At 34.1% G+C, this 27804-nt stretch overlaps 1 protein-coding gene and 1 long non-coding RNA gene across 2 annotated transcripts in view; one reads left to right on the top strand and one right to left on the bottom strand.

The window, feature by feature from the left end:
* The window catches only part of LOC131079472 (uncharacterized), a 53371-nt gene extending 38033 nt beyond the window's left edge, over window positions 1-15338 (top strand). The window contains exon 2 of the long non-coding RNA XR_009113982.2: window positions 14938-15338. This is a non-coding gene — a long non-coding RNA (uncharacterized LOC131079472). The remainder of the gene's footprint in view (window positions 1-14937) is intronic.
* LOC131079471 (high mobility group B protein 9) overlaps window positions 12263-27804 on the bottom strand; it is a 50234-nt gene continuing 34692 nt past the window's right edge. The window contains exons 3-6 of the mRNA XM_058017437.2: window positions 13813-13975; window positions 13593-13715; window positions 13029-13435; window positions 12263-12952 (exon numbers count right to left, since the gene is read on the bottom strand). Of these exons, the coding sequence (XP_057873420.1) occupies window positions 12776-12952; window positions 13029-13435; window positions 13593-13715; window positions 13813-13975 (870 nt within the window). The 3' untranslated portion in view covers window positions 12263-12775. The remainder of the gene's footprint in view (window positions 12953-13028; window positions 13436-13592; window positions 13716-13812; window positions 13976-27804) is intronic.

Raw genomic sequence — 27804 nt, 5'->3', positions numbered from 1 at the left:
ATAACAAGGAGAGACAAGCCAATTTCACCCTTCTCTTTCTCGCACAAGACCCTATGTAGCCAATCTACAACCTACTGGAGGTGGGGATTGTGATGAAGAAACACCTAGAAAAGATCAGGTGAAGATATGGGGATAATTCAACAAGCATAAAAGGGAAAGATAAAGAAAATAAGACATTAGAGACTGTCCTAGAGAAGGCTAGTGAAGAGGATATAGTCCAAATATCTTGATCTCCTTCCTAGGTAAGTGATTCTTCTTCACCTTCACATTCCGCTCAAAATCCCTTGTCCGATCACACATCTCAAGATCCTCTTCACTTCGACAATCCAACTCCTTCCTCTGTCAACATGTCAACTTTTGATACTCCTCTTAATAAAGTATTACAATGTTTTTCCCCTCATACAACTAGAAATCCAACCACTCCTCTTCCTAGCACACCTACCTCATAGTTGTTGTAGACCTTATCTAGAAAAAGGAAGGTAGTAGAACTTCAAGTTCCTGAAAAAGGATGTTTTCAATAAACTCCAAAGAATACCTTAGCCCAAGAAATTGAAGACTATTTCAAGAATGATGCCAAATACTTCTTTTGGGAATTTATTCATGGATATTTCCTATCCCTCAACGAAAAAAAGAAGCCTCTGAGATGACAATTAGGGATTTCAATGTCAAAAGAATCAATCTAGAAGCATCAAAGTATGAGAAGGTGATGTTAATAATTTTCAAGTGTCTACTACTAGGTTGATCGAGAGACCTGAGAAGGACAAGAAATCCAAGGATGAACTAAACAATAGGTAAAACATTTGTCATCTTGTTTTAAAGATATTGTGGATACCTCAGCTCAACCTATTGGCTAGATTGATGCAAATTTTTATCTTTGTTTAGTTTGTACAAAAGAAGTAATTGAAAGTGTACAATCTAAGTTCTATGGACAGACAACTAAAGATTGGTTCAATAAAATAATTTGCAAAGTGTTTGAGTTCATTGAATAAATTTAAGAGAATATATGGTAATGTGGACATTAGAAAGGAGATTGATGATGATATTGCATCCTACAAAAAGGATAAAATAAATTGGTTAAAGGTGGATGAAATTCTAAAAGAAATGATAGACCTTAAATTGATAGGTTGGTTGTTGCATAGATCCTAACCAACACTAATAATTGTAGATGTATCATTTGAAAAAAAAACATAAAGTGGAAGATAACTCAAACAAAACATTCAAGAGAAAACAAAGTTGTTAAAGTGGGCATTCCAGTGAACTTCCTATCCATTAACATAGAAGATCAAATGAACTCATAGAATATGGATGTCCAAGATAACAAAAACAACTTCAAAACAAAGATCAAGGAGATATTTGATGGACAAACATTCTTTGTGAAAATGAAAAAGATAAGTGATCAATTCATCCTTGACTCAACACACAAATCATCTTGCAACCTATGAGAATAGGTTGGAGAATGTTGGTGGCATGTAAGTATTATGGACCTTAAAAACTGACAATGTTGTCATTCCAAGATATAACGAATTGGTACCAGTCATCAAAGCACTCCAAGTATATAAAGCCAAAACTCTTATTCCAACGTCCCAATCTTCATTCAAGAAGATGGCACCTATGTGGAACTTATACAACCAAAACTAAATTTTAGTCAGTCTCATTATTATTCAAATCTTTGTAAGCTTTATAATGTTAGACATCCCCTAAATTTTTAGGGGTATTCTTTTACTTTTCTATAACAATTTCTTTAAAAGGTTCAATTACAATTTTGATCTCACACACACATGGTTTTACTTGAATGATGTTGCTTCTTCCTCTCAAGCATCCTAAAAAAATATTTGGAAAGTGCAGTTACAATTTTTATCACACACACATGGTTGTACTTGTGTGATGTTGCTTCTTCCTCTTAAGCATCCTAAAAAAATATTTGGAAAGTGCAGTTACAATTTTTATCACACACACATGGTTGTACTTGTGTGGTGCTACTTCTTCCTCTTATGCATCCTAAAAAAATATTTGGAAAGTGTACCTATTCTATGTAATATCATGACAACAAAATTCAATGTGCAACCTTGTAATCCATATTACTTGTGTGTTTGTGTCATGCCTTGCAACTTCCCCAATCAATAACTGCTTTCTTTTAGTGTATCCTTCCCTAAGTGTATGCACACTATTAGAAGCCAAGTTAAACCCAAAACTCTTGTGACCTCTTATCATGGTATATTTTGTATTTTTATAGTGTATAGGACTTTCATAGTGGTCCATGCATCCTCCATAATGGGAAACATATATTTTTTAAGAAAATATATCTTTTTACCTTTAAATGGTGAAGATACACCCTGTTGAAATAACCATTGATTGTGTCCTAAAAATTAACCTTGTGAATAATCTTGGGTATGTAGCTAGTAATGCACTATCATTAGAAAAGTTGTTCAAAAGTCTCTTGAAGCTCAAGGTAATGATAAAATCATGGTTTTTCAAACATGTTGGAAAATGATAATATTCATGGTATCCTTTATAATAGCCAACACAATTTCTAAAATCAAATCTCTCATTCATCTCTACACTATTGAAATGCATTATATAGATATACTCATCAATCAACCCATCCTTCTACTCAGCTTGTAAGAAATCAATTTCAGTAGCATGGACTGATTTTAAATGATAAAGACATAATGGAGGGGCGGAAATAAACAATCTACAATAAAAACCAAATCCAACATACTAAATTTGCAAGCATGATCTTATGAAATGAAAGGATTACATCATTATTTTTTTTCAAAACTTTGTGTGTAGCTCTCTCATGCTTTCTTATAGCACACACGACTTTTCTAAAGGATATGAAATCAACTCTCCATGCAAACATTTGTTCATGGATTCATTTTTATGGAATGATTTTCCCATTCTAATGGCATCCATTCTCCAAAAGATACATTGAAACTAAGATCACATGAAATTGCTTACCCGAATTTTGATTGGCTTCTTTATCATGGAAACACAATGAGTGACATTCTTCTAATCCTTGCATTTGAATCATAGGATGCAACCATTGAACCATATGATTCTTCACCCTGTTCTCTTTATGCATTTGTTTCTTCTATATGAATTGCCCTATACAAGTTACTAATTTGACAAGCTGAAATTCATTGTAAGTAACTAGTGTACATCCTCGTTTATGTGCATGCTTTTTAATGTATTCATCTTGGATTTCTTCCGTATGATCACATAAGGTGGCTATTCAATGCAACCCATAGAAAACTGTAATCTTTTACTATCAATAGAGAACCTATTCACCATAACCATCAACTTCTTGTTCTCACTTTGGATAAACCCATACCTTCACATTAATGAAGCCCAATCACTTCCTCTTGAAATATCATATCCGTCCACAAGTGGATATGAGAAATATGAAATGTAAATAAGATATGAGTTGGTTACCTTATCAATTATTTCTTGCATTCTATTCTCTTTCATGACTGAAATACCAATGATATGATCTGAGTGCAATAGCTTTGCAACCTTCTTGTAAAATCCTCCATATATCCAATGGAAGAAAACTAGTACGAGGCTTGATTCTAAAAGTACCATTCCATGTTGATCTGAAGGCCTTCCATTTATCAAAAAATAAGCCTAGGTTTCTTATTGGAAGAAATAATGATTTGCATGCTCTCCTTCATTGAACAACTTACTACCCAAAGAGCTTGTCCTTCATCTATGAATTTTTCTATATAATGATGGAGAATACCAAGAATCATACCTTTATCTGCAACCATGGGATTGAGTTGCAAAGAGTAATCCATAAATTGCAAATATCGGACTCCTACAACATCATTGGAGTTCACAAAATTACATTTCTAATTTTTCCTTTTTATTCATCTTCTATCCTCTTTTTTGTTTTTAGTAAACTTCCCTTGTTGACATAATTTTTGTATTGGCATAGGAAGAGGCAACAAATTTGAAAATTAAGAATCTTTTCCATACCTTGTGCTTTCCATTAAAAATTCATTCTCCTTGGTGAAATTCATAGTTGTGGAGACACCACCATGCTTCCATTATGTCACTCTGAGACTACAATTGGCATGCTTATTTGTTTTTTCCATAAGTGGCCCTGTTGAGATGTTATCAACACATCCATCCTTACAAGTAAAGATAGCTCCTTGAATTGCATCTGCATTCATAATGTTATTTTGAAAATTTATTAATAGCTCAACCTTTGCATGATTAGAGGAAAGTTCATATCTCCTCATCATCTGCATGTTGGTCCCACACCGTCTTGTATCATATGCATGTTAATCTTAGAGAATTTGGTTGATACTGAGAGGGGGGAGTGAATCAATATTAACAACAATTTCAAACTGAAAACTTGAACTTATAAAACTTCACCAAACCAATCATAAACCAATAATAAACTCTTTACCATTACCGGTAATCACTAATAACCAACTGTTAAACCGGTTTATCTAAACTACTCATTAAGTGTTCATCAACATGCATAAACTGAAAGTAAAACATAACAGCACATAAAAACATTCACCATATGAACACCATGTTTTTCACGTCGAAACCCAAATAGGGAAAAACCACGGTGGGAATTGGCACCCACAAAAATTGTGCACTCTTTCGGAGTGCGCCCAGTTAGAAGCTTACAATAATGCCCTGCTAGGAGCAGACCCTGTTAGGAGTCACCCAGTTAAGGGATTTAGATGATGAGCCCTGTTAGGAGAAGACCCTGTTAGGAGTCACCCGGTTAAGGGATTTAGATGATGAGCCCTGTTAGGAGCTTTAACATGTTAGGATCAACCTCTCAAAAGGATTTAACACTCAGATTGTTGAGCTACCCGGTTAAGGGATTTACAATGTAAGGCATGTTAGGACCTACCCGGTTAAGGGATTTTGTTGTTGTAACTGTTAGGATAACAACAATGAATGATCTAGGTATAGCACTTAATGGCTTGCTTGATCAGATCCAATTCTACTCTAAATATGCTACACTCTAGCAGATCTCTCACACTCTGGTTCGGCTTCACACTCTTCTCAAAAACCACCGACACAACAAACATCAACTGTACCGACCTAAATAACCTTTACAACTTGGTTACAAAATCCTGAGACTTACAACATAGATCATCACATATCTTTACAACTCATTACAGAGCATCATTGAACATCATATGGATCAATTACAATCGATTACGACCGTTGAATGATCACCGCATCTCAATCTGATACAAAGTCAAACCCTTAGAACACTTCGCTAAGCACTTTGCATATTCCCAAGAAATTCACTTCTTCAAACGCACCAAAACATCATTCAAACACTTCACGTGGTTTCATCCACATCATCACCAATATTTGAACTTGATGTAGATCATCGCCAAACCAAAAATCATTACCAGTTATAAGAATTCTTTGTTGGTCCTTAAACGCTTCTTAAACCCTAGCAAAAATACAACAGAAATCATAAACATGATTTCCAATAACCAAAACATGATGCGATTCCAATCAAATACATATTACAATGATACAAACTCACATTCCAAACCACAACACTTCAATCATCACCAATCGCCAAATCTAATCAAAACATTTCCTCGTTTACCGGTTAAGGTCCTAATTCCCATTTTTTTGTTTCTTTACCAGTAGACCATAAAGACTTAGATGACAAAATACAACATAGTAAACATCAGTTGCCATCAATGACAATACAAATAACTGATCAAAGTCATCCAATCATGCAATCTCAATCTCTTCAGCACAATGTCATCACAAACAGTCCTTTACCGGTTCAATCATCATTCTTCATCTGCATCAGTTATGCCAATCATGCCAACATGTTGATCCCACAACATCTCGTATGAGGAAATATGAACTTGAGAGGAAGTAACACCTTTCCATTTGGTACCCTTCATCATTTCATCATTTTTAGAAAACTTCTTATCATACCAAACATATTGGAATGGCACCATATCAAAATAATGCAGTAAATGTTTGCTTCTAATATCATCTTTATTTCTTGATCTATAACCATAGAATTAATCAAAATGTTTACCCCCAACGAATTTGGAACTGTAGCCACACTTACATAATCATCTCTCATGGAATCATACCCATTTGCAAAGCTATCGCACAAATCAAAAGATGACTCACCAATTGGAGCTTAAGAAGATTGGTGCATATTTCTTTGAATTGTCTTATTTACAACTAACAAGTGATGTCCTTTCCTCTTTAAATTCATTGATATTTCCTTGGCATGTGCAATCATCAAGAGTCAATAAAACATTTTTAAACACCAAAGAATTTTTAACTTCACCATGCTTTTCAAGTTCCTCTTGTTCTAGCTCAGTGAGTTGTTCCAATTCTAATGTGTACTCTTCATTAAAAGATTCAAGTGATAATTTTGATTCGTCTTCCTTATCTTGAAATTGCAACAATGTATCCATCACCCTTTTTGGTTCCACCTTCTCATTCTTGCATGCTTCTTCCTTTTCTTGTTTGTTGTATCCCTTTTTTGCTTTGTCAATGATGTCTTATGTCACCAAATTTGATTGTTCATTCTTTGGTTCATGTTGTATGATTTCTCTAGCCTCTTTTAATTGTTCTTCAAATGGAATAAATGATTTGAAAACTTGGATTTCATATTGTATTTGTCATACCATTGTGTAACTAGAGATGAAGTAGTAGGAGCAATATTTTTTTCTTTCACACTCTTCTTATTTTTTTCTTGCCACATGTTATCCATAATGAGAGCCAATTTATTAACAATTGTGATTAAATTTTCTCTTGGATCTTCCTTGTGCTTCCCTCTTTCTTTGTTAGCCATAGATTCTTTTTCTGATTTTTTTGTCACTTGGAAATAACAAACAATCAAACCCTACAAGTTGGAAATATATTGACTCTAATACCATTGTAATAACCCTTATTAAATATTTAAATAAGACTTTAAGAACATATTTTATTTCATATTTACAAAATGAAGTAAAACCAGCAAATCAGATACACTACAAAGCTTACTGAAACACACCAAACTGAAATATTATTGGAATAAAGTGTTCCAAAATATCATACAATAGAAAATAACTAGCAACATATGCTACTATTATCAACCATACAAATTGAAATTAACTTCTACAATGTTCACTTGCAAATCTTGCAAACTTAATACAAAAATCTGCAACTACAAAGCATGAAGTGCGCATGCAACCCTTGAGTGAGATTTCTCTTGGAAACCTTAGATACACTGCCCTTGAGTCTCTAACCTCCATGGTTTAGTAGACTTGGAGATTATTCTTCATTGGTTTATTAACCTTTAAAGAAAATAACATAAGCTTGTTAGCAAAAATGAGAGAAAATGAATCAGTGTTGCCAACTCCAACCAATTAAATGGAAACCTTTTCAAAATCACTTTTGGGCGCCCAAATCCAAGGCCTAGGAGGGAAAGATGTTTGAAATTAAAAATAGGAATGTCCACGTGCCATTTTTTCAACCACATCCCAACATTCTATTCCAAAACTATCAATCTTCTCTCTTTATTTCACAACTTCTATTTCCAACTCACATGCCAAAGTTACTATTTCCTAAACGCATCCCAACTTTTCGAATTAGCAATATTTCAAATTATATTTATTAATTATAATTTGACAAATTCATCTTGACAATTTGACTTTCCCGGTTTATCTACAAGTCTTGACTTACTATTTTTAAATAATTGCACTTTCTATAAATTGTAAATGTTAATTTTAGAAAGGGGACATGACAAACATAGTGAATTATTGGATGATAGTTTTATAATATTGGAATGATTATAAGTTTGTGAACTTTACAGCTACCAAACATTTTGAATAAAAGAATCTTGGAAGTCTGTGTTATTATTTTTTGTTATCATTTCATGTGTGAGTAAATTATTTTGAATGTTTAATATTCTTGTATTGGTTATTATTGTGTTTCTTAAGCTTTGGATTCATTTTAAGATAGTTGGTATGTGTGCTAATTAATTTGAAAATGAATCATTGTTTATCATAGATGTGTAATTACTACTTCGAGAGATAATGACCTATCAGTTGTTACTTTATGCCATCTCCCCTTTCAAGTTATTTTATTTCATTGTTGTGTTTCCTTTCCCCCTTTCTAGTTAAAAACATACCCCCATTACATGCTCATTTATCTTCTATTTTACAAATTTGACATTATTTAATAGTATGTTATATTTCAAGAAAGCGGTGTCTTAATTTTTGCATGCTTAAAAGCATTTAACATTTTCTAGTTTATTTTATTGTAACTTTAATTATCAAACAATCATTGTAGTTATTTCCAACAATATCATTAATAGTCTAAGATTTTCTCTCTTCATTTTTCTAACCTCCATCTTCTTGCTAGGATTGGAATTAATTTAAATTAGAATTACTCTTAACACGTGTAGCTCTAAACATATACTTTGCCATTATTGAGCTACAAGTTTAGCCCAAAAAATTAATTTATTAATGGTTTGCCTTTTAAATTACCTAGTTAAATCAATAACATATCTTTTAAACATTAGTGACTTCTAGATAGAGAAAATATTGTTCTTAATACCATTGTGGCTAAACAACTGAAATTGTACAAAGTTGGCAACAAATACAGATATTTATCTCACAAGTTTAGGCTCAAAAGTTTTTAAAATGAGGCATACTTCGTGGGGAGCATTTTTAGTAGGTGTGATGGTGAAATTATCATATGTGTTCTCTCTCATTTAGTTTTGACGATTGACATACTGATCCATTAAGTTTGATTGATGACCCAATTCCTATCCATCTTTATTTACTACTACTTACATTGGTTCCCATACATTCATCATTTACTTATTATTATTGCATATTCATTACTATTTTCTTCCATGTATTTATTCATTATTGATTTTTTATTAAGTGTAAAGAGGTTTTGATGGCCTCTTAAAGTACAATTACATCTATCATCAATAAATAACTGCAAACCAACTGTAGACACATAAAATTGATTAAATTAATATTTAATTAATTTTCCTTTTATCCCGATAAAAATTTAATTAATCATATTACACTAATTTAATTAAATTACATTTAATTGATTTTCCCCTTCCACATGTATAATTAATTTATTATTTAATTATACATGTTTCATTTATCCTAAAGTTTGATTTATTTCAATAAATCAAACTCACCTTTAAGAAATATTCCAACTTTATTCATAATACTAATTAGCTAAATTAATTTATAATTAATTAGGCTAATTTAGTGATTCTTACAAACCCACATCTTAATCCCCCATTAAACTAATTAACCCAAATCTGAACTCCTATTAGTATTTATTCAAATTTAAAATATTACACACCTACCCAAGTCATCTTGCCCATCCACATCATCTTCGACCAAGGGGTGCTCACGTGTGAGAATTGCTCTTCCCCATGGAGCCACCCTACACTTTCCTCTTTTGGCCCGTATGTGATAAACCCCCTTTTCTAGCCCTTACACCTTTGCCACAAAATTCCACTTGTCAACTTCATGAACTTCCCAAAGTTGCTCACACGTGTGAGCACACCTTCCCCTTTCCCCTAGGACAAGTTGGTTTCCCAAAGTTTGTTCACATGTGTGAGCACACTTTTCTCTTTTCCCTATGACATTTGTTCTTCCCAAGATGTGCTCACAAACACCTTGCTCTCTACTTCAATCTCAATCATTGATCAACTTTTGATCTTGACCGTTCATGGTCAAGCCCCAAAATCTATAAATTGAACCCTTCCGCCTTATCAAATCATCCACCTTTCAACATAAATTTATGCTGCCCTTTTAGTTGCATATCCATGATCATTGCATCCATTATGTTACCCTCTTGAGTGCATATATCCACTTATCAAAGCACCATCATAATTCCCTTTTTGATCCATATCCACATCAATATCCATCTATCTTATGTTATGCGATTGTGAGAGCAATCCACATTCAACTTCACCTATCTCTCCCACTCTTCATTTGTCAACTGTTGTGCACTTGAGGTTCGTGGAGACGAGGAGGACAAGAAAGAGTTACGAGCAATGGGAGCGTCATGAGGGAGTTTGTCCTCTGATTCATGATGCTTATGCTTTATTTTAATCTTTCTTGGTATGCACTAAAATGGTTTTAGTTTTACATTATTTGACTAATCCATACTAAACCGTTTTAGGTTTTGATAGTAAATGTTTCTAGTGCAAGAGCATATTGACAATTGACATACTGATCCATTTAAGTTTGATTGATGACCCAATTCCTATCCATCTTTATTTACTGCTACTTACATTGATCCACATACATTCATCATTTACTTATTATTATTGCATATTCATTACTATCTACTTCCATGTGTTATTCATTATTAGATCTTTTATTTGTGTAAAGAGGTTTTGATGGCCTCTTAAAACACAATTACATCTATCATCAATAAATGACTGCAGACCAACATTAAAACATTACACATCCAAACCAGGTTTTTAAAGGGTCTGTAGCCTTGTACAAAAACCGTCCCAGACAATATCGTTTCCTTTCCTAGCAACCTCACATCTCACTACAATGAATAAGAAATTGTTTTCCTTTAATTATTATTATTTCATGTTCATTAATACTTACTTCCATGTGTTTATTTATTATTGGTTTTTTATTAAGTGTAAAGAGGTTTTGATGACCTCTTAAAGCCCAGGTACATCCATCACCAGTAAATAACTGCAGACATATTACACATCTAAACCAGGCCTACATGGTATCATTTCCTTTCCTTGCAATTCTCATCTCATTACATCGAGTAAGAAATTGTTTTCCTATGGGGCACAGAGAATTAAATATGTTGAACATTATTGAATCAACTATTTTTAGGCCTTGCTAAAATAGTAGTAGAATAAAACTAAAATATCCTGATGCAAAAACCATGGATGTTTCACTTCTGATGAAAATTGTAACCTAACATTTGATTAATATAAGTTGATCATGGCAGCAATGCAGTATGTTTAGTTTCAATAGGGTAAGCATTAAATGGTAATACTTCAAAATTAATCCAACTGTTATTGACATTGTTGCTGCTTCTCTCATGTTTTACCTAGCTGCTCCATACATTTAACATTTTGATGTAAACTCTTTGCTAGGGCAACCTTGAAAACCTTGGGTTCAATAAAAATGGATCGTGTAGATAATTAAGCACTTCCATAGATACTTCCTCAATCCCTACCGGAGTGTAGACTTTAGCTTCCCAATAATCATCTTACCAAGATGTAAATTTAATCACCCTGCATGTCAAAGAAGCTAAAATGCATACAGTAAATTTAATAGTGACTTAACATGTTACAGAACTATCATCTAATATAACAGTTTTATTTGGATATTCTTGTCACATTGGACTGATCATTCACTCACCTGTCTGTCAAGTATAACTTGAATACAAGAACGGAACATAGTTTCTCTTACCTACTCTGACAATATCACATGCATGTCCCTGTTAAGTAAGGATGATTTTTCAACTCTTCCATACCAAAAGTCGCTTGAAAATTCATCTGTTATGTGATTTCAATCTGCACGGCCATCCAAGCCTTAATTTGAACATCATGGCAGATATTTTAGAGTTTCATAAAGAAAACTAAACGACTCAAAACCATCTCCAAAGGAGCTAAAGGAATGAAAAATTCTTATGAGACTAGATCATTTTCAGCAAGAACCAATAATTTATTGCATTCTGAGCAAATGCAATTCTGACATCAAGATTAATTGTTAGGAAAACTTTATTTGCTTTATAATACAGAACATGCCAGTTACATTTAAGAAGGAAAAGAAACTGGGCAGCAAGATTAATTGTTTAGGTTTACCTTATTTCAGAGTTTCATAAAGAAAACTGGACGAGTCAAAACCATCTCCAAAAGAGCTAAAGGAATGAAGAATTCCTTATGAGACTAGATCATTTTCAGCAAGAACCAATAATTTATTGCAATCTGAGCAAATACAATTCTGACATCAAGATTAATTGTTAGGAAAACTTTATTTGCTTTATAATACAGAACATGCCAGTTGGGTTTGACAAGGAAAAGAAACTGGCCAGCAAGATTAATTGTTTAGGTTTACCTTTTTCAAATGCTGGATTGATATCTTGATAGATTTTGGGTTAAATTGTCTTCTCCTTGCACTTATATATTAGCAGAAGAAAACCTGCTTAAGATTTTGGAGTGAAATACCATATCACCTAACTAAAGAATTTTCTCATATGAAATGGTGGAAGAAACTATATCCATTTATAACATCATAAATTTAAGACAATAAGATATAGTAGCCATTCAGATCTTGGAAAACATAACCAGTTCAAATATACAAAGTAAATATCCAAATTAACATCACAAAAACACTATCTCTGCGCAGTCTTTGTATTTACACATCTACCTGATCCAAGCAACCTGAGACCATTCCCCATTTTTCTTCAAAAATCATGCTGCTTCTTTGAAACAACGTATTCTAAATCCATGAATAGATAACATTACATTCGACAAAAGGTTTGACAGGATTATCAATTTGATCCATATAACTAGAGGTAAATTGGGCTTTGGTACTGCAAAACTGGATCCTTTTAACAACATTAAAGTTGCTAGCCTTAAAGAGGAGGTGATACCTTGTCTCTTTCTAGAGAAGTTCACTCTCATTCTTTAGAAGATTGGAGCTCTGAACTCCCTCCTGTTTCGGAAACAAAAGATAGGTGCTTTGGCAATTATGAAATACAAATTCAAATTTTGTACCTCCTGAAGCTCAATTTAAATTTCTGTTAAAATCTAAACTGTATTGCATACATCATTGTTTGAGTGACTTTCATTGCTCGCATTCTGAAAACCACTCTGAGAAACATTTGCTCCATCCGAATGCTCTTGTTGAGATCTACACCTTTCCTTATATTCCTGCATCTCTCGTATATAACGCTCCTTATCTTTTAAGCCTCTTTCTTGATATGGCTGCCATAGAAAACCTTTGGTTTATTAGCTCCTGAATATAATATGAGCACTTATCAAGATGAACATATTTACTTACAGATTTCTCCTCCTCCGGAAGCCTATTCCACAAATCACCAATCTTCTTGCTGATTTCTCTGTTCTTATCAGGTACAGAAGACTTCAGCTTGGCTCGCTGCTCAGCAAAGAAAAATGTATAACCACTTCGGTTTTGCCTTGGTGCATTCGGATCCTTTCTGGACAGTTCTTTTCTCCTTCGACGATGACCAATTTGATCCTCCACATCAGAAGCCTTAAGTTCAGACCCAAGACTATTCATAAAGGTTGAAACTGATGCACCTTGTGGTTTGGCACCAGTCGGAGGAACATGGTATAAAACACCCTTCATCTTCCTTGTACCAACCATTACAGTGACAAGATAGCCGTACTCAAATTTACTATCAATAGACCCATTCACAATGCTTCCGATTGATGATGCAGGGTCCACTGCAGCAATGCCATATTAGCGAGCTAGCTTAGAAATGAGATCAATAATAAAACCTAGATGCAAAGAAAATTCAAAATGCTAATTAAAAAATCAACCAGAATTAAAATGATATTTTCCAAATCAAAAAAGAAAAGAGACAGAGAAGTTCATAAGTACCTCCAAGTGCCTGAGCCGAATCAATCTTCTGCCTCCTAATATCTGGTTCAGGAACCTCTGAAGCCGAATGCATATGCTCGATCTCTGAGAAATGATGAGCTGGACTTGAGATTGCTGGGGCGGCTGATTATGAAGCAAACCAAAAATGATTTCATTATTAAGAAAATATGACTGGATGACCAGACAATTACAAAAACATGATACAGACTGCAATTTATACCTGGAGGTTGAACGACAGATCCATGAACTCCAAATAGATATACTTGTTCGTAGTGATGAAGAGAATTGCTGTAAAACTTGCGTAATACAAATGAAGCACTTGTTGTTGTTGGAGGAAAGTTAAGTGCCAGGGCTATCTCCTTCCATTTCCTTTCTTTGATAACCTGCAGCAAGGAAATGAGATTAGTGACTCAATCATCCATAGTAAAATGCTTATATGCATAAATTCATGCAAAATTGAGTGATACTAATGGTTGAACATTAAGTAATTGGAAACACATCAATAAAAATTTGAATAATAGCTAATGTATCTAACTTCCATTTATTTGACTGCAAGAAGATATTAAATCATGTATAATGACCATTACCCATATAATTAAGTTTTTAAGTTGTTATTAAGTGGGATCCACCGATTTTGAATATGAACATTTATGTTTAGAGTCTAAGAAGACAACTCATCCGTAGCACATAAGGCTGGAATCTTAAAAGCCATTGTGGTTATGTGGGAACCTCAACTTGAACCCCAAGCTTCTTCCCCAAAGACAAAAGGAATGACACATGTTCTCACTGAGCAGGCCGTAAACCCTTGTGAAATCTCCAATTTCCCCCAACGAGGCATTTTTTGCAATTGAGGGAAAAGGAGCTAGGACCAGGAGTATGCAAGTGCCTGGTTCAACCAATGTTAGAGGTGAAAAGCAAGGTGTTAAAATCCCCCAAGGACCTATGAGAGTCTTGCTTCTATGTTACATGCTATAGTTATTTAGCCAATAATGACAAACTTATTCCTTATTTGTGTGCATATTACCTTGACCTTGAAGCTTCTCTTGAATTGTCCATGACATAATTCAGGTGATTCATTGATGAATGTTAGCTATTAATTCTAGTTTTATAAACGGAAAATCATCTAGTGTTGTTATTCAATTTAATTATCCTTGTTGAAAACTCTAGGGAGGTGTTGCCATGAGAGAACCTTGGTAAAGGTTGTTTGTTGGCTGTGTGAATGAGACTCTTAAGCTAAAACAAAATTGTATAAATACGATCATTTTATATTTTTTGCAGTCATTTTTATGGCTTGTGATGTGATTGGAGTTCTTTTGACCTTAGTTGAGTTGATGTTCTTATGCAGACTTTGTGTGGCAAAGGAGGTAGAAATTGAATGGGTCCTTTGAGTGAGGAGGGTTGGCCTGTCCATGTGGACAGATGATGCCAACATGGCTTGATGGTAAATCCTACCCTTGAGTGACTTCCACGAGGGCATGGAAAAGATTCATGTACAAATCTGCTCTACATAAATCCCTGGATATGCAGTCTTACATATATGCTATGGCTGGAATTCTGATTGGTTTTCTTTCCTATGGCTATCTCATATATCATGTACTTGTATGATGGCTGTGCAAACGGTGACTCATGTTATGTATGTTGTTTAGTTCTTAAAAAACTTACTATGTGAAAGGGGTAATCGACATGTTCAGATAAGTGGAATATTAATAATAATGAGTTTAATTAATTACCATATTATTGAATTCATTAATTGGTAGTTTGGACTATAAATTAACTTTGCTAAGAAGTAATGTTGTACTATAGATGTGAAATCCTAATTTATCAAGTATTTAATTGTGGAATGTTGTACTCGATTAAATCTACATTTATACATGTTCAACTTCAGAATTACACTGCATTTGCACATGACCAATGTTAAATTAAACATGTGTTTACACATACTCATGCCAAGATAATCAAAATTAAATTTAAATCTAAATTTGCTCTCATTACAAATTACCTAACGAACATGTTGCATTATTATGCTATACCCTAAATGGAAAAAGAACATGAATACACATAAGTTTATCACATACCCATCAACCTTGGAAGCTATAAATAAATTGTAATTTTTTTTAAAGCACTTACCTTTATGCCTATACACCCAGATGAAAATTCATTCTATTAAATGTGTAAAAAGAGTTGCATCCAAACGAAAATGTATAGATATATGCTTACTCCTTTCAAAGAAAAGTATAAAATATATCTATTAATGTCTATTTCAAATAAATGGTGTATAAATTTAATATTTATAAACATAGCACCCAAATAAAATACGTAGGTGCAAAATATATATAATCCTATCAAATGTGTAAAAATAGTTGTATCCACACGGAAATATATAGCTATATAATTAATGTGATTGTTTTAAATTGCACCTATGTTTGGTATTTATTCGAGTATAATGAAAGGGCATTACATGTCTCTTAACCTTAACCAGGTTTTAGACCACCCTATTGTCAACCAAGTCATCTAATAGACTATTTTGTCTGCGCAAGCTGCCTATGCTCTTTACACATCAATTGAAACGAATTAATTCCATATTTCAACTGTCATATCAATTAGACAAGCAAATGGCTAATTCGTCCCTGGACAAAACCGCCTATTGGCAAAGTTACCGACTACCCTCACAACTCAACCTTTTAATTAACTTGTGCCCAGTGCATTATTTAGGATATCGCTCCTTTATGGCTATACTGCAGCTGAGTTTGGCCATATATACACTTAAAATTTAAACATATAAATATTTAGTTAAACAAGAAAAATATTCTATATCCATTTATATAAATTATTAATTCATTAAATTACCAAATATATATATATATGGGAAATACTGTTGGAAAATTGCAGACTTCAGAGTTTACAATAAACCATCAGTGGCTAAATATAGCATTTAATGAACAAAGACTGCTCTGTATCCAGAGATTACAAAATATTTCCCAAAATGTAGATAGATTTGTGATCCACCCATAACAAAAGTATCAAGAAAAAGCTAAAGAGTAAAAACCATATGTAGAGCACTATCTGTTTTGCCTGCTGCTGTATTTTCTGCATAGAGGCCTAAATATAGTTGTCATTTGAGTGCATTGACAAATATTTATGTCCTCTGCCTGTGCATATCAAATGGCATTATTATTGAATGAATTGTAGAATCTGTAGCCTAACGTGCAAACTGTGAAAGATCAATTCAAGCACGGCAAGTCTAGGTTACAAATTCAGAGTGTATGGAGGAAAAATGTGTCATGCATATTCAAAATTCATTAGTTCAAAACAAGCTCATGCCTGGACAAAACTGTCTAATGGACATTTGTGAGAAGAAAATTTACATAGATCAACTGTGATTCTAAAAAAGCATTTATGAGAGAAAAACTGAGAGCTTAAATGCAATTAATTGGTACTAAAAATCCATTTTAAAAATAAATGGTCTGGCCCTGGATACTCCTAGTATTCATTCCCATGACAGTAGGTTTGTCCCAAGTATACTTCATAGATACTCAAGAAGAAACCACAGTCCCAGGTATGGACATTGGACATAACCAATGGTAACCACACCAGGGGCCTGTAACCTGTCCAGTTCAGTGGTGCATCTCTGGAATTGGACAAATCCAATAAGATAGGAAGAAGCAGACACAAGAAGAGGCTTAGGGCAGAGCATAAGGCAGCAGTGAGGAATCTAAAGATGTATTCACTTTCACCTAAAGAACTCCAAGTGCACTGAAAATCCTTACTGCCTCAACTGCAATTCTTTATCTCCATAGTCTAACTTTCTTCCTTTGCCACCTTCTACTCCAAATATGTCTTCTGCTTGTCAAATTCTGTTTGCTTGGGTTTAGGCATTCCAATTCCAATTCAAAGGCCATAGACTTTGATCACCACTCTTTCAACTCCACCTCATGTTCTTATTCTAGTTCATAGCTCCTTTTTCCAATGCAAGACACTTTGGCATTTTTTTCTTTGATTTGTACTTTCAGACCCTTTATTTATCTATCAATTTCTTTCAACTTTTTGTACATTTATGTATTCTTTGCCTTATTCCCTGTACAACCAACACAACGACCCATCTTTCAGTGAAATTGTCAGTCAACTATAACCCTATTCCACAATCCTTCATGTTGCCTCGTGATCTAATGCAAAACAGTTGTATTACATTACCACATTTGCATGTCAATATGTAGAACCTTAATGCCGCCCTAGTACAACATTCAGCAACTTTTTTATCTGTTCCCTCCAAACGATCACAATGTTATACATGAAATAAGACACAGTTTCTTTCCCACTAGGACTAATTATATCATGTTATGAGCTGCTTGGTTTACTTGAACTCAACTGGCTACATGAGCACCACAAAATGCAGATAACTAGACACATGGTTGAAGCTGCTGTGTTGCACCCCTGCAAAACTTTAAATGATAAATTATTTTTGTGTCTATTTTGTCAGGTCCATCTATCAATTTTTTTGACTAAAGCTAACTATCATCTTGTGCCCTTGCCACTGGTCCTGTTTCAAGCAAGATTTATTATTTCATGAAGATTTGAATACACAATTTGCTGCTTGTCTCATGAGGAAAACAAAGACTAATTGAGTCATGTTGAAGGCCTTATGCTTGTTGAAATCAGTCCATGCGAGATCATGATCCAGAAATGTCCTCTGAGTTGGAAATCCTTCCAAGTGAATGAAAAGTTACAGTTTTCTGTTCACAGGACATGAGCACTTGAGAATATGCACAACCTGACTTGACTTACAACGAATGATAGGCATGCTTGCAAAAGAAAGATTGACTGTTAAATGATAGTGATAGCAGAAATAGGTACTTCAAAAGTAATGACTGATTTAAGTCATGAACGGGTAGAGGAGGAGCACCTATGCCATCCTCGAAGTAACATGAGCAGCTGAAAAGAGTGCTTTTAGGAGTGAAGAACACCTTGTAATGACATAAATTTCTGAAAAGCGCACCTGAAGGAAGATGTTAACAGTTTGTGTAATGTCCCCATTTTTGCACCTTCCTAAGCATCAATTACTTTCAAAGGTTAGCCTATTATCAGTGGCCCCCATAGGCTAATGTGGCAATTAGGGGGCCCTTTGTGGGTGATTCAGGGCTTTTCGGCTGATCCTTGGGTTGTTTATTTCAGTACTCCATCTCAGAGATTCATTTTTTTGGTGGGTTGCCTTCCAGAGGTCTCTCAGGCTCCGTTTGTACATACTTACTATTTTTATCAAGTCTCTTAATCGTTTGGCCCCATACTATTTATAGAGAGTCATCTAGACGGTTGGAAGGTACCAAAGCTATTACTAGGTAGTTGGCAGAATTAATTAAATGTTGCAATATTGACATTTATTGAAGTTAATGAATAATATTGATTTATTTAAGTTTCGGCTTTAATAATATTAATTAAATTAATGACTTTATATAAGGAGTATTAATTGCATAAGTTATTTTAATGATTATATTATTAAGCCTTTATGGGGGCACCAACTACATTAAATGGTTCCAAGTCGAGGGGTTTTGAGAAGGTTATAAAAGGACTCTTGAGAGCTCATTAATTCATTCATGTTTGGAGAAAATAATGAAGTTCCTAGAGAGCAAGGGTTTGCTAATGAAGTTTCAGGCTTTCTGAGAATGAAAACTCTCAAAGGGATCAGTGTCTACAGGTGTGGAAAATCACCCAATGTCACTCTTTTAGAATCTCACTCTAAGATTATATTTGTGCATCATTGAAACCAATTTGGAAAGTTGATAGGACATCTGGAAGTCGATTGCTCACAGATTGGAAGAGATTGAAGATCATTTTGGAGGGCCATACCATTCACTAGACCAGCCGTACCTTTCTCAAGGCTGGCTGTACTATTTTTGGTCCCAGCGTAGGGTTTTGTGAGTTTTTTCAGATCTGATTTTGAATGGTTTGTCAATTGTTTAAGGGTGATTATAATCAGTGGAATTTTTAGGGCAGATTAATCTCTTGTTTGCAGTCCTAGCCTGGCCGTACCATACCAACTAGCTGCTGTACCTTCATTCCATCCTGGCTGTACTATGTAATCTGCTTACATGTTATCTGGATGGTGTTTGATTAGAGTATGTACTGTTCTTTATTTAATCAGTAATAAAGTTATTGAGTTTTTGGGAAGTGAATTAAATTATTAGTGTTTAGAAAGGTTTTCTAGCATTCCTCTTTAAATTCCTGCAATTTGTTTCATTATATCTCAAAAACATGAAAATATCATAAATTAGAAAAAACAAAAAAAGAGAAAAATTAGAAAATTACATATCCAGAGAGGGGTGGGATGATTCAGTTTGAGTGTCAAGCATGAAAGAGATGAGAACTTAGAAGAGCTTGAGAATTCTTTAGTGACAATACAGACTAAAGTGCACATCTAGGGTGATAAAATGACCTCTTAAGCGGCAAAGATGACTCAAGTAGCTGCCTAAATGTGTCTTAACTGACACAGGGAGCATAAAAGTGCACCTAAGACAATATATAACCCCAATTCCAAGTGACAGAACCAGTCAAAAGAAGTTCCTGGGTGCTTAAGAAGATGCTGATAAGTGACATGAACAGCTTGAAAGGGTGCTCAGAAGTAAATTTAACTGATATAAGTATCAGGATGGCATGCATAGGAGACAGATTAGACTTCCAAGTGGCAGCAATAAGTGACAGAACTAAGTTGAAAATAGGTAATTGCATCAAGTTTTATATTGAGGTTATTCGTTCATCTAAGTTGTAATTTAGCATGCAACATAGTTATTTAGTTATTATAATCATGTGTTATCCTATGTTGAAGTTATTAATCCTTTGAAACCTTGTATCATATTGCTGATCTTTGTTTTCACTAGTAGGAATGTGTCATTTGTTAATTTTTCATTCAAAATCCATAAAGTCTCACTTCTGAGACAAGAGTTGTTACCAATCTTTTGCTTGTACCTAAGGCAAAGGGTTAGGCAAGTAATTATTTCATTTATGCCAAAAACACCTAAAGAAACATTGTATAATGTGAATAACTGTATAATTTGTCTATTATGTTGTGTCTAAGGTCAGTTCAGATCTCAAGGAGCTTCACCTTACAATTCACACAAAGCTTTCACCTCACATATTGGTGAGGTTTGAGTTTTCTCAGAAGAAACATTAAAACACAAACCTGTAGTCAACGGCTATATTACAACTAGGCACCATATTGGATTTACAACCAAGCTTTTTTGTATGTATCAACATGTAGTAGCTGTTATATGTCTCCCCTCAAAATCATTACATGATGTGATACAAGGAAACATGTTTTTCCTCCTATGGACCATTGTGAATCCCTCTTGAACCATGAGCTCTTCACGCTTCTTCATCTGCACAGACTTCAGATAACTAATCTAATGGTTGAACTAGACACAGTTATTATGTTTCCACTATATACCATACTGGATTTGGAAACAAGTTATATAGTTCTTAACACTCAATGGTGATTCTAACCTGCTCAGGTTATCCAACAATAGATACAGACTAAATTACATTCATCTCAAGCTGCAATACATTGTATTCAAGTGCAGGGTTTGTATATAATATTCAAAAAATATATACTGAGGTCAACGGTATAAACTATGACATTTTGGTTATCATCTACTAACCAAACCCCAGCCAATTTGTCCACAATATCTACTAAGTCAGCACCACTATTACATGTTTGCCCCATGTACACAATCTAGTACCACCATTACATGTTTGCCCCATGTACACAATCTAGCATAATTGGGCTAGGGCTCAAGATTAGGATTGAAAGAGATGAGGGAGACTTGACAAAATATGCAAACCATCGTGTACATTCTCATTTGTCTAATACAAAATTTTAGTATCAAGCAAATTTGAAATTAGAAGCAAATGAATAATAAGGACAGACCCATGTGAAACTTGACTATAAAAGGGTACCTAGTGATTGGTGATTTCCAACACTGCCTACATTTTAGCTCCAAGTTTGCTTAATGCATAAGCTTTGTATGACACAAATCAATGATTTGATTAGTAGTCACTGAAGCAATGATGTCAAAGTTCAATATTGTGCTCATTAACAGATTTTAAATGTCTTACATATCCAAGATTGATAGAAAATATGGGTTAACCAATTTTGCACTAAACATGATACAATCTAAGGTAGTGTGCCAAGTTGAGCTCAAGTGCATTATCACTCACAAGAGTGGCACAGAATATCGCCCATATTGCAAAAATGTAAGCTTAAGCCTTGAAAACTATCTTTCTAGAGATGCAACCAAACTTTGTGTCCCACATAAAACTAATATGGGACAAAGTGCTAATCATGTTGTTGCTTGTACTTTTTTATGGTTTGCTAAAAGATCTCATGAACCTACAATCAAATATGTCAAATCCCCTCAACAAATTTAATTGCCTTATCCAATTCATTTATGTATGGAATGATGCCTCTTACAACACGAAAGGTTGTGCTACACCAAACGGGTGCCAATGGTTGAAACCTAAGGCAAACCCAAAATGAGTTGTGGCAAGTGGAGCAATAAAAAATAATGGTTGTACTTGCATTGTACATAGCATAACCTCCCATCCTATGTATGAGGATGCTTCAAGTGATTCATCCTAGGAATATCATGTGATTGATCGCCTCCATATGTCCATTTAATTGAGGATAGAACCTTGTGGACTTTGTTGACTGTGTGCCCATCATGAACCATAAGTAGCCCAAAATATGTTCTATGGTAACACAAAATGGTATGTGTTAAGCCAAAATGGATCCACACATTCTTAAGAAGAGCTTGGTAGTATCTTTTTTAGAGATCCCTTTCTTGCAAGACATCAAAACTAGCATGGTCAAGAATATGTCAACAACAACATACACTGTCATGAATATGCCTACAAATGAGAAAATTTGACATTAAATTCAATGAAACAAATTGCAAGGCTTGTCACAAAACAAAAAAGATGTATACAACCCTTGCTTTCAATCTATCGACATTGTGATGTCATTAGTAATAGAAAGCCTAATGTACATTGCATCATCATGAGATAGTTTTGGTCATTAGTACTTTTGCACAGTTGCTCCTCAATAGGAACACACATGCCCCAAGGTGCACAAAAGCCCATTCTCTAAGTAATAATCAAGAACCTATCACCCAATTATCAATTTCTTGTACATGATAAAGACATAAGAAGCTCTAATGTACAACTAACACTATTTTGTGTCACATGTTTTCAAGGATTAAATGCATAGTTGTTAGAGCTACAATTGAAGGTCTACTAAAGCAATCCACAAACCAATTCATACTCCCTTTCTTGTAGGATGTTGAGATGGAACAATTGGAGGCATATGGCCAATTTTTGTTGATGATTGTTTTGCAACTTACCTTGGGTCCACATGAACTACCAAGGCTTATGATCTATATCAGTTATTGTCTCCTCACCCAATATATAATGCATTGATCACTTATAGACCCACACCACCACATAGATGTTCTATGCAATATACATGTGCATTGAGTCAAACAAAGTTTCATTGTTATAGGCAATTGTGTGGTCATGCAAATGGGGACAAGACTAGGTGCTTACTCTAAGACATTTGTCACAGTTTCAAAGTACTATATGGCAAAGGATTAATGCGAAACAATGCCTCTAATTTAGTTGTACAAATGTCCATTTTTGTTCCTATGTCCATGTAAGATTCACATCGATTCCTCCTTTATTGCCTGATTCAAACAACACAAAATGTGAGAGATCATAAGCACAAACGTCCAATAGATTTTGGGTAGACCCAAGAAACTCCTAAAGTCTATGACATTTTTTAGGCCCACCAATCAATAATGACCTTGATCATCCATGCACTTTTTCCATATTCTATCCCAAGTATTTGTTATTCAATTTTTGCTATATTTGCATCCCGAAGGATTACTCAAACATTTTAACGTTTGGGGAGGTGTTACTTTGATCTAATCACTTCATTTTCAGCATACATCATATTGATGGTTTCTATTTGAGTTGAGCATTCCTATTTTTGCAATATTTTGGAAATTTTGAGTTGTTAATCATGTATAAAGGTCAACGTGGGCATGAATGGTGTCCTCATGTCTCACATTATGCCAATTCAACTCTTGCTTGAAAGTGCATTTGATCCACCATATGATTCCACTTCAAAATCTCAAGTTGCTCCTCCACTTGTAGAGACAGTTGTTGTACCTTCTTTGATTGAGACTCATCATTCCTATTAAGTAGGATATCCATCTTTTGTTGTTGATTCGTTGATTAATTCTAGCGAGTCATTAGAACAAGTATCACATTGTCTTCCTAATTGGGATTCCTATTCATCAAACATTGCTTCTTTGTTTGTAGAGTCTCACATTTCAGATCTAGAGGACCAATTCGAGCAATTAGATTTCTTATTTGGTGATAGCCATGGCACAATTGTTGTCACTTCAAATTTGTCTTTGGACCTAGTTCAAAATCAGTTTCCATTTGTTCGTTGTTTGTCACATTTTGTTGTAATTGGGCACGTACCTGATTGGTTTGTGGCATCATTATCTTCCAAGGACTTGGAAACACATGAGAAAATTTCGAATTGGGATTCCTACTCATCAGACATTGCTTCTTTGTTTGTGGAATCTCACATTTCAGATCTAGAGGACCAATTCGAGGAATTATATTTCTTATTTGATAATAGCCATGGTACAACTATTGTCACTTCACATTTGTCTTTGGACCTAGTTCAAAATCAGTTTCCATTTGTTCATTGTTTGTCACATTTTGTTGTAATTGGGCACGTACCCAATTGGTTTGTGGCATCACTATCTTCCAAGGACTTGGAAACACATGAGAAAATTTCGAAATTGGGATTCCTATTCATCAGACATTGCTTCTTTGTTTGTGGAGTCTCACATTTCAGATCTAGAGGACCAATTCGAGGAATTATATTTCTTATTTGATGATAGCCATGGCACAACTGTTGTCACTTCAAATTTGTCTTTGGACCTAGTTAAAAATCAATTTCCATTTGTTCATTGTTTGTCACATTTTGTTGTAATTGGGCACGTACCTGATTGGTTTGTGGCATCATTATCTTCTAAGGACTTGGAAACACATGAGAAAATTTTGAAGACGTCTTCATACATTTGGATTCTATTTCCTACAAATTCCTATATAGAATGGTAAGAATTCCTACATTTGTACTTGGTTTATCTTCTTCCCAAGGGGAGAAATGTTGTTTGTAGTCACCGAATTTTGTTTGTCTTCAAGCATTCACCATTTCTACAAGACATTATACTAAGTTACCGAGCTCGACTATATAGGCCCTCATATTGCGTAAATACGATTCAAGTAAAAGTTCATATTCAGTACAGCTTTAGGTTCGCTCAAGGTCTGCCTCCAACTCTAGCTCCATTGCCTGCTTCTGCTACATGACATTTCATGTCTTCAGCATCGGTGGTTCTTGTCTTCGGGTCTTCAACATCAAACATGCAAGGAGATTGAAACTCAACAAATATTTCTTTATATTAATTCAATATTATGAAATGTTCAATGAATGTATATTTATTATAAAAGGTACATTTGGGAATGACCCCACAACGCAACAGTTAGTTGCGAGCCTCCTACATGGGAGGTCTTGGGTTCAAGTCTACTTGACTGGCATGTCTTCAGCATCGGTGGTTCTTGTCTTCAGGTCTTCAACATCAAACATGCAAGGAGATTGAAACTCAACAAATATTTCTTTATATTAATTCAATATTATGAAATGTTCAATGAATGTATATTTATTATAAAAGGTACATTTGGGAATGACCCCACAACGCAACAGTTAGTTGCGAGCCTCCTACATGGGAGGTCTTGGGTTCAAGTCTACTTGACTGGCTCTTACTCCAAGGAAAAGCTAAAAATACCACTTCTGCTGTGATTTATCAAAAGAAAAAAGTATATTTAACATAAAATGTATATTTATTATTTATTTATACACTATTAAATACAAATATACATATTATTATTAATACAGTATTATGTACATTTATATATAATATATGTACATTTATATTTAATATATATATACTAAATTATATATATGATTGTTATATTGTTTTTTAACTAACGAACCCAAACCTTTTTTCAAAATTTTGTCAAACCAGTGAACCGAGTTCTTAAACCCAAATATAAACCTAAACCCAAGCCAATAACTTAGATATTATACATTGTGGGGGAACTATATAGTCTCTCTCTTTCCCTCTTGTGGGGAGGTTCATTGATTGTATTTTCATGATGGATGTAGTCCTTGGGGTATGTCATTGAGTCCTTCATACATCATTCTTTTCTATTTGTTTTCTCTCTTTTGGAGAGTAGTTTTGTCGCATTGAGTTTTCTCTTTTTCTCTATTTGTGAGATTTGCATGTAAATGGGTGCCTAACATGGTTTAATAGCTAAGACTCATAATAATCTTGCATCTTTGGATAATAATCTACTCAATAAGTTACACTTAAGGGGGGTGTTGGAGTGAATAAGGTTTAGTATCTAGTATGGTGTTGTACCTGGCTAGCTCCTAGTACAGGAGCTATTCACATGACTTAAGTTTACTTAGGTGCTAAGTGTCATTTTAGAATTCTTAGTTGTCTAAATACGATCTTATCATATCTTATTTTTATGACCTTTATTTAATTCTAGTTGCCTAGGTCATTTAATATTTGGCACTTTAGTTGTCTCATAACATAGGATTAAGACACATGTCATAATCTTGTCTAATCCTATGTCTCAACCTCTCTCATTGTATATTTTACATTCAATCAATCAATTTTGCATAATGAAGGAAGCTATTCTCCAATTTCTCTCGTGGAAGATATTTTGGTCTAGCAGCTGATCCTATGGCTGTTGAGGAGTTGCCGATAACTCCTACATTTCAGACATACTTTTCTACCCTTTGCCCTTATTGGCAAGGCCTCTCATTGTATATTTTACATTCAATCAATCAATTTTGCATAATGAAGGAAGCTATTCTCCAATTTCTCTCGTGGAAGATATTTTGGTCTAGCAGCTGATCCTAGGGCTGTTGAGGAGTTACCGCTTAATATTAATTTTATAATTTCTATTTTCAGCTCCTACATTTCAGATATACTTTTCTACCCCTTAATCTCAGTCTTTCGTTGTCGCTTAACATTAATTTTATAATTTCTATTTTCAGCTCAGTGTTTTACTCTATCAAATCTGTTATGTATGTTTCTATTTTATAATATTATGCAAATAAAAAAGTTTTTGTGTGGCAAACACAAAAAAAACCATCTTCGAGTTTAACTAAATATTTTCAGAAATTTGAAGACGATTTCATTCTTGATCAGTCCTGAAATGTTTTTTCAAAAGGTATATTGATAAATGTTGCAGTTTGGTTTACCCCAAAATCAAATTGCTCATCTTCTAAGTCAATTTTCAGTCTTGTGAAGCTTGTTTAAGTTTTCATTTAGTTTGTTTGACTGTAACATATTAGCAAAATTTGACCTCAAGAATAAATTGACAAACCAAAAGATAATTTTTTTTTCCTAAAAATTGATTTGATTGTGACAAAACCAGGTTAGAGTAAAGAATAGAATTTTCATAAAAAGAAAAAAAATGGGACTATGATTAGGGTTTTTGAAAAACCTGCAATATGCAGTTAATAAATTGCCAATAATTGCCAGAAAATGCAATTTGTGACTGCCAATTTAATCATGGTTTCTCAACTCAAAAGCTCGACCACAAGTTCGACAAAAAAAAATTATGGTTTTTTAATTTAAAAATTTATTTTTCTTGCCAATTTCTAATCTAGTTCAAAAACAAAATTTATGATTTTTGTAACAATGGTCTGCAATTCGTCAATTTAGCATTTATGTTCTCGAAAAAAATGTCTAAGGATAAATTTTCTGCTCAACTAATTTAACTTTGATTCAGTCTTGAAAAAGCTATTTCAAAGCGTTCAATAGTTTGCATACCATCTACGTTGCACTCTGCAATATTGTGGCATGTCATCTGCAAGTGTGTTTCGTTGCATATTCAACTCACTTGTTGGCTTACTGATCCAGCTCATTCCTCGGTATGATTTCCTTAGTTTTGTTCTTTCACTCTTACACTTGCCTAACCAACCTGGACATCAGTAGATCTTTCCCACAGTTTCTAATCTTCAACATCATGTCTAGCCTTGCAAACACCCACATTATCTTTGCACTTCTTTATC

This window comes from Cryptomeria japonica, chromosome 8 (genome assembly GCF_030272615.1).
Source record: "Cryptomeria japonica chromosome 8, Sugi_1.0, whole genome shotgun sequence".
NCBI classification, from domain to species: Eukaryota; Viridiplantae; Streptophyta; class Pinopsida; order Cupressales; family Cupressaceae; genus Cryptomeria; species Cryptomeria japonica.
The sequence above is the reverse complement of the archived record's forward strand: the minus strand, read 5'-3'. Positions and strand labels throughout refer to the sequence as shown.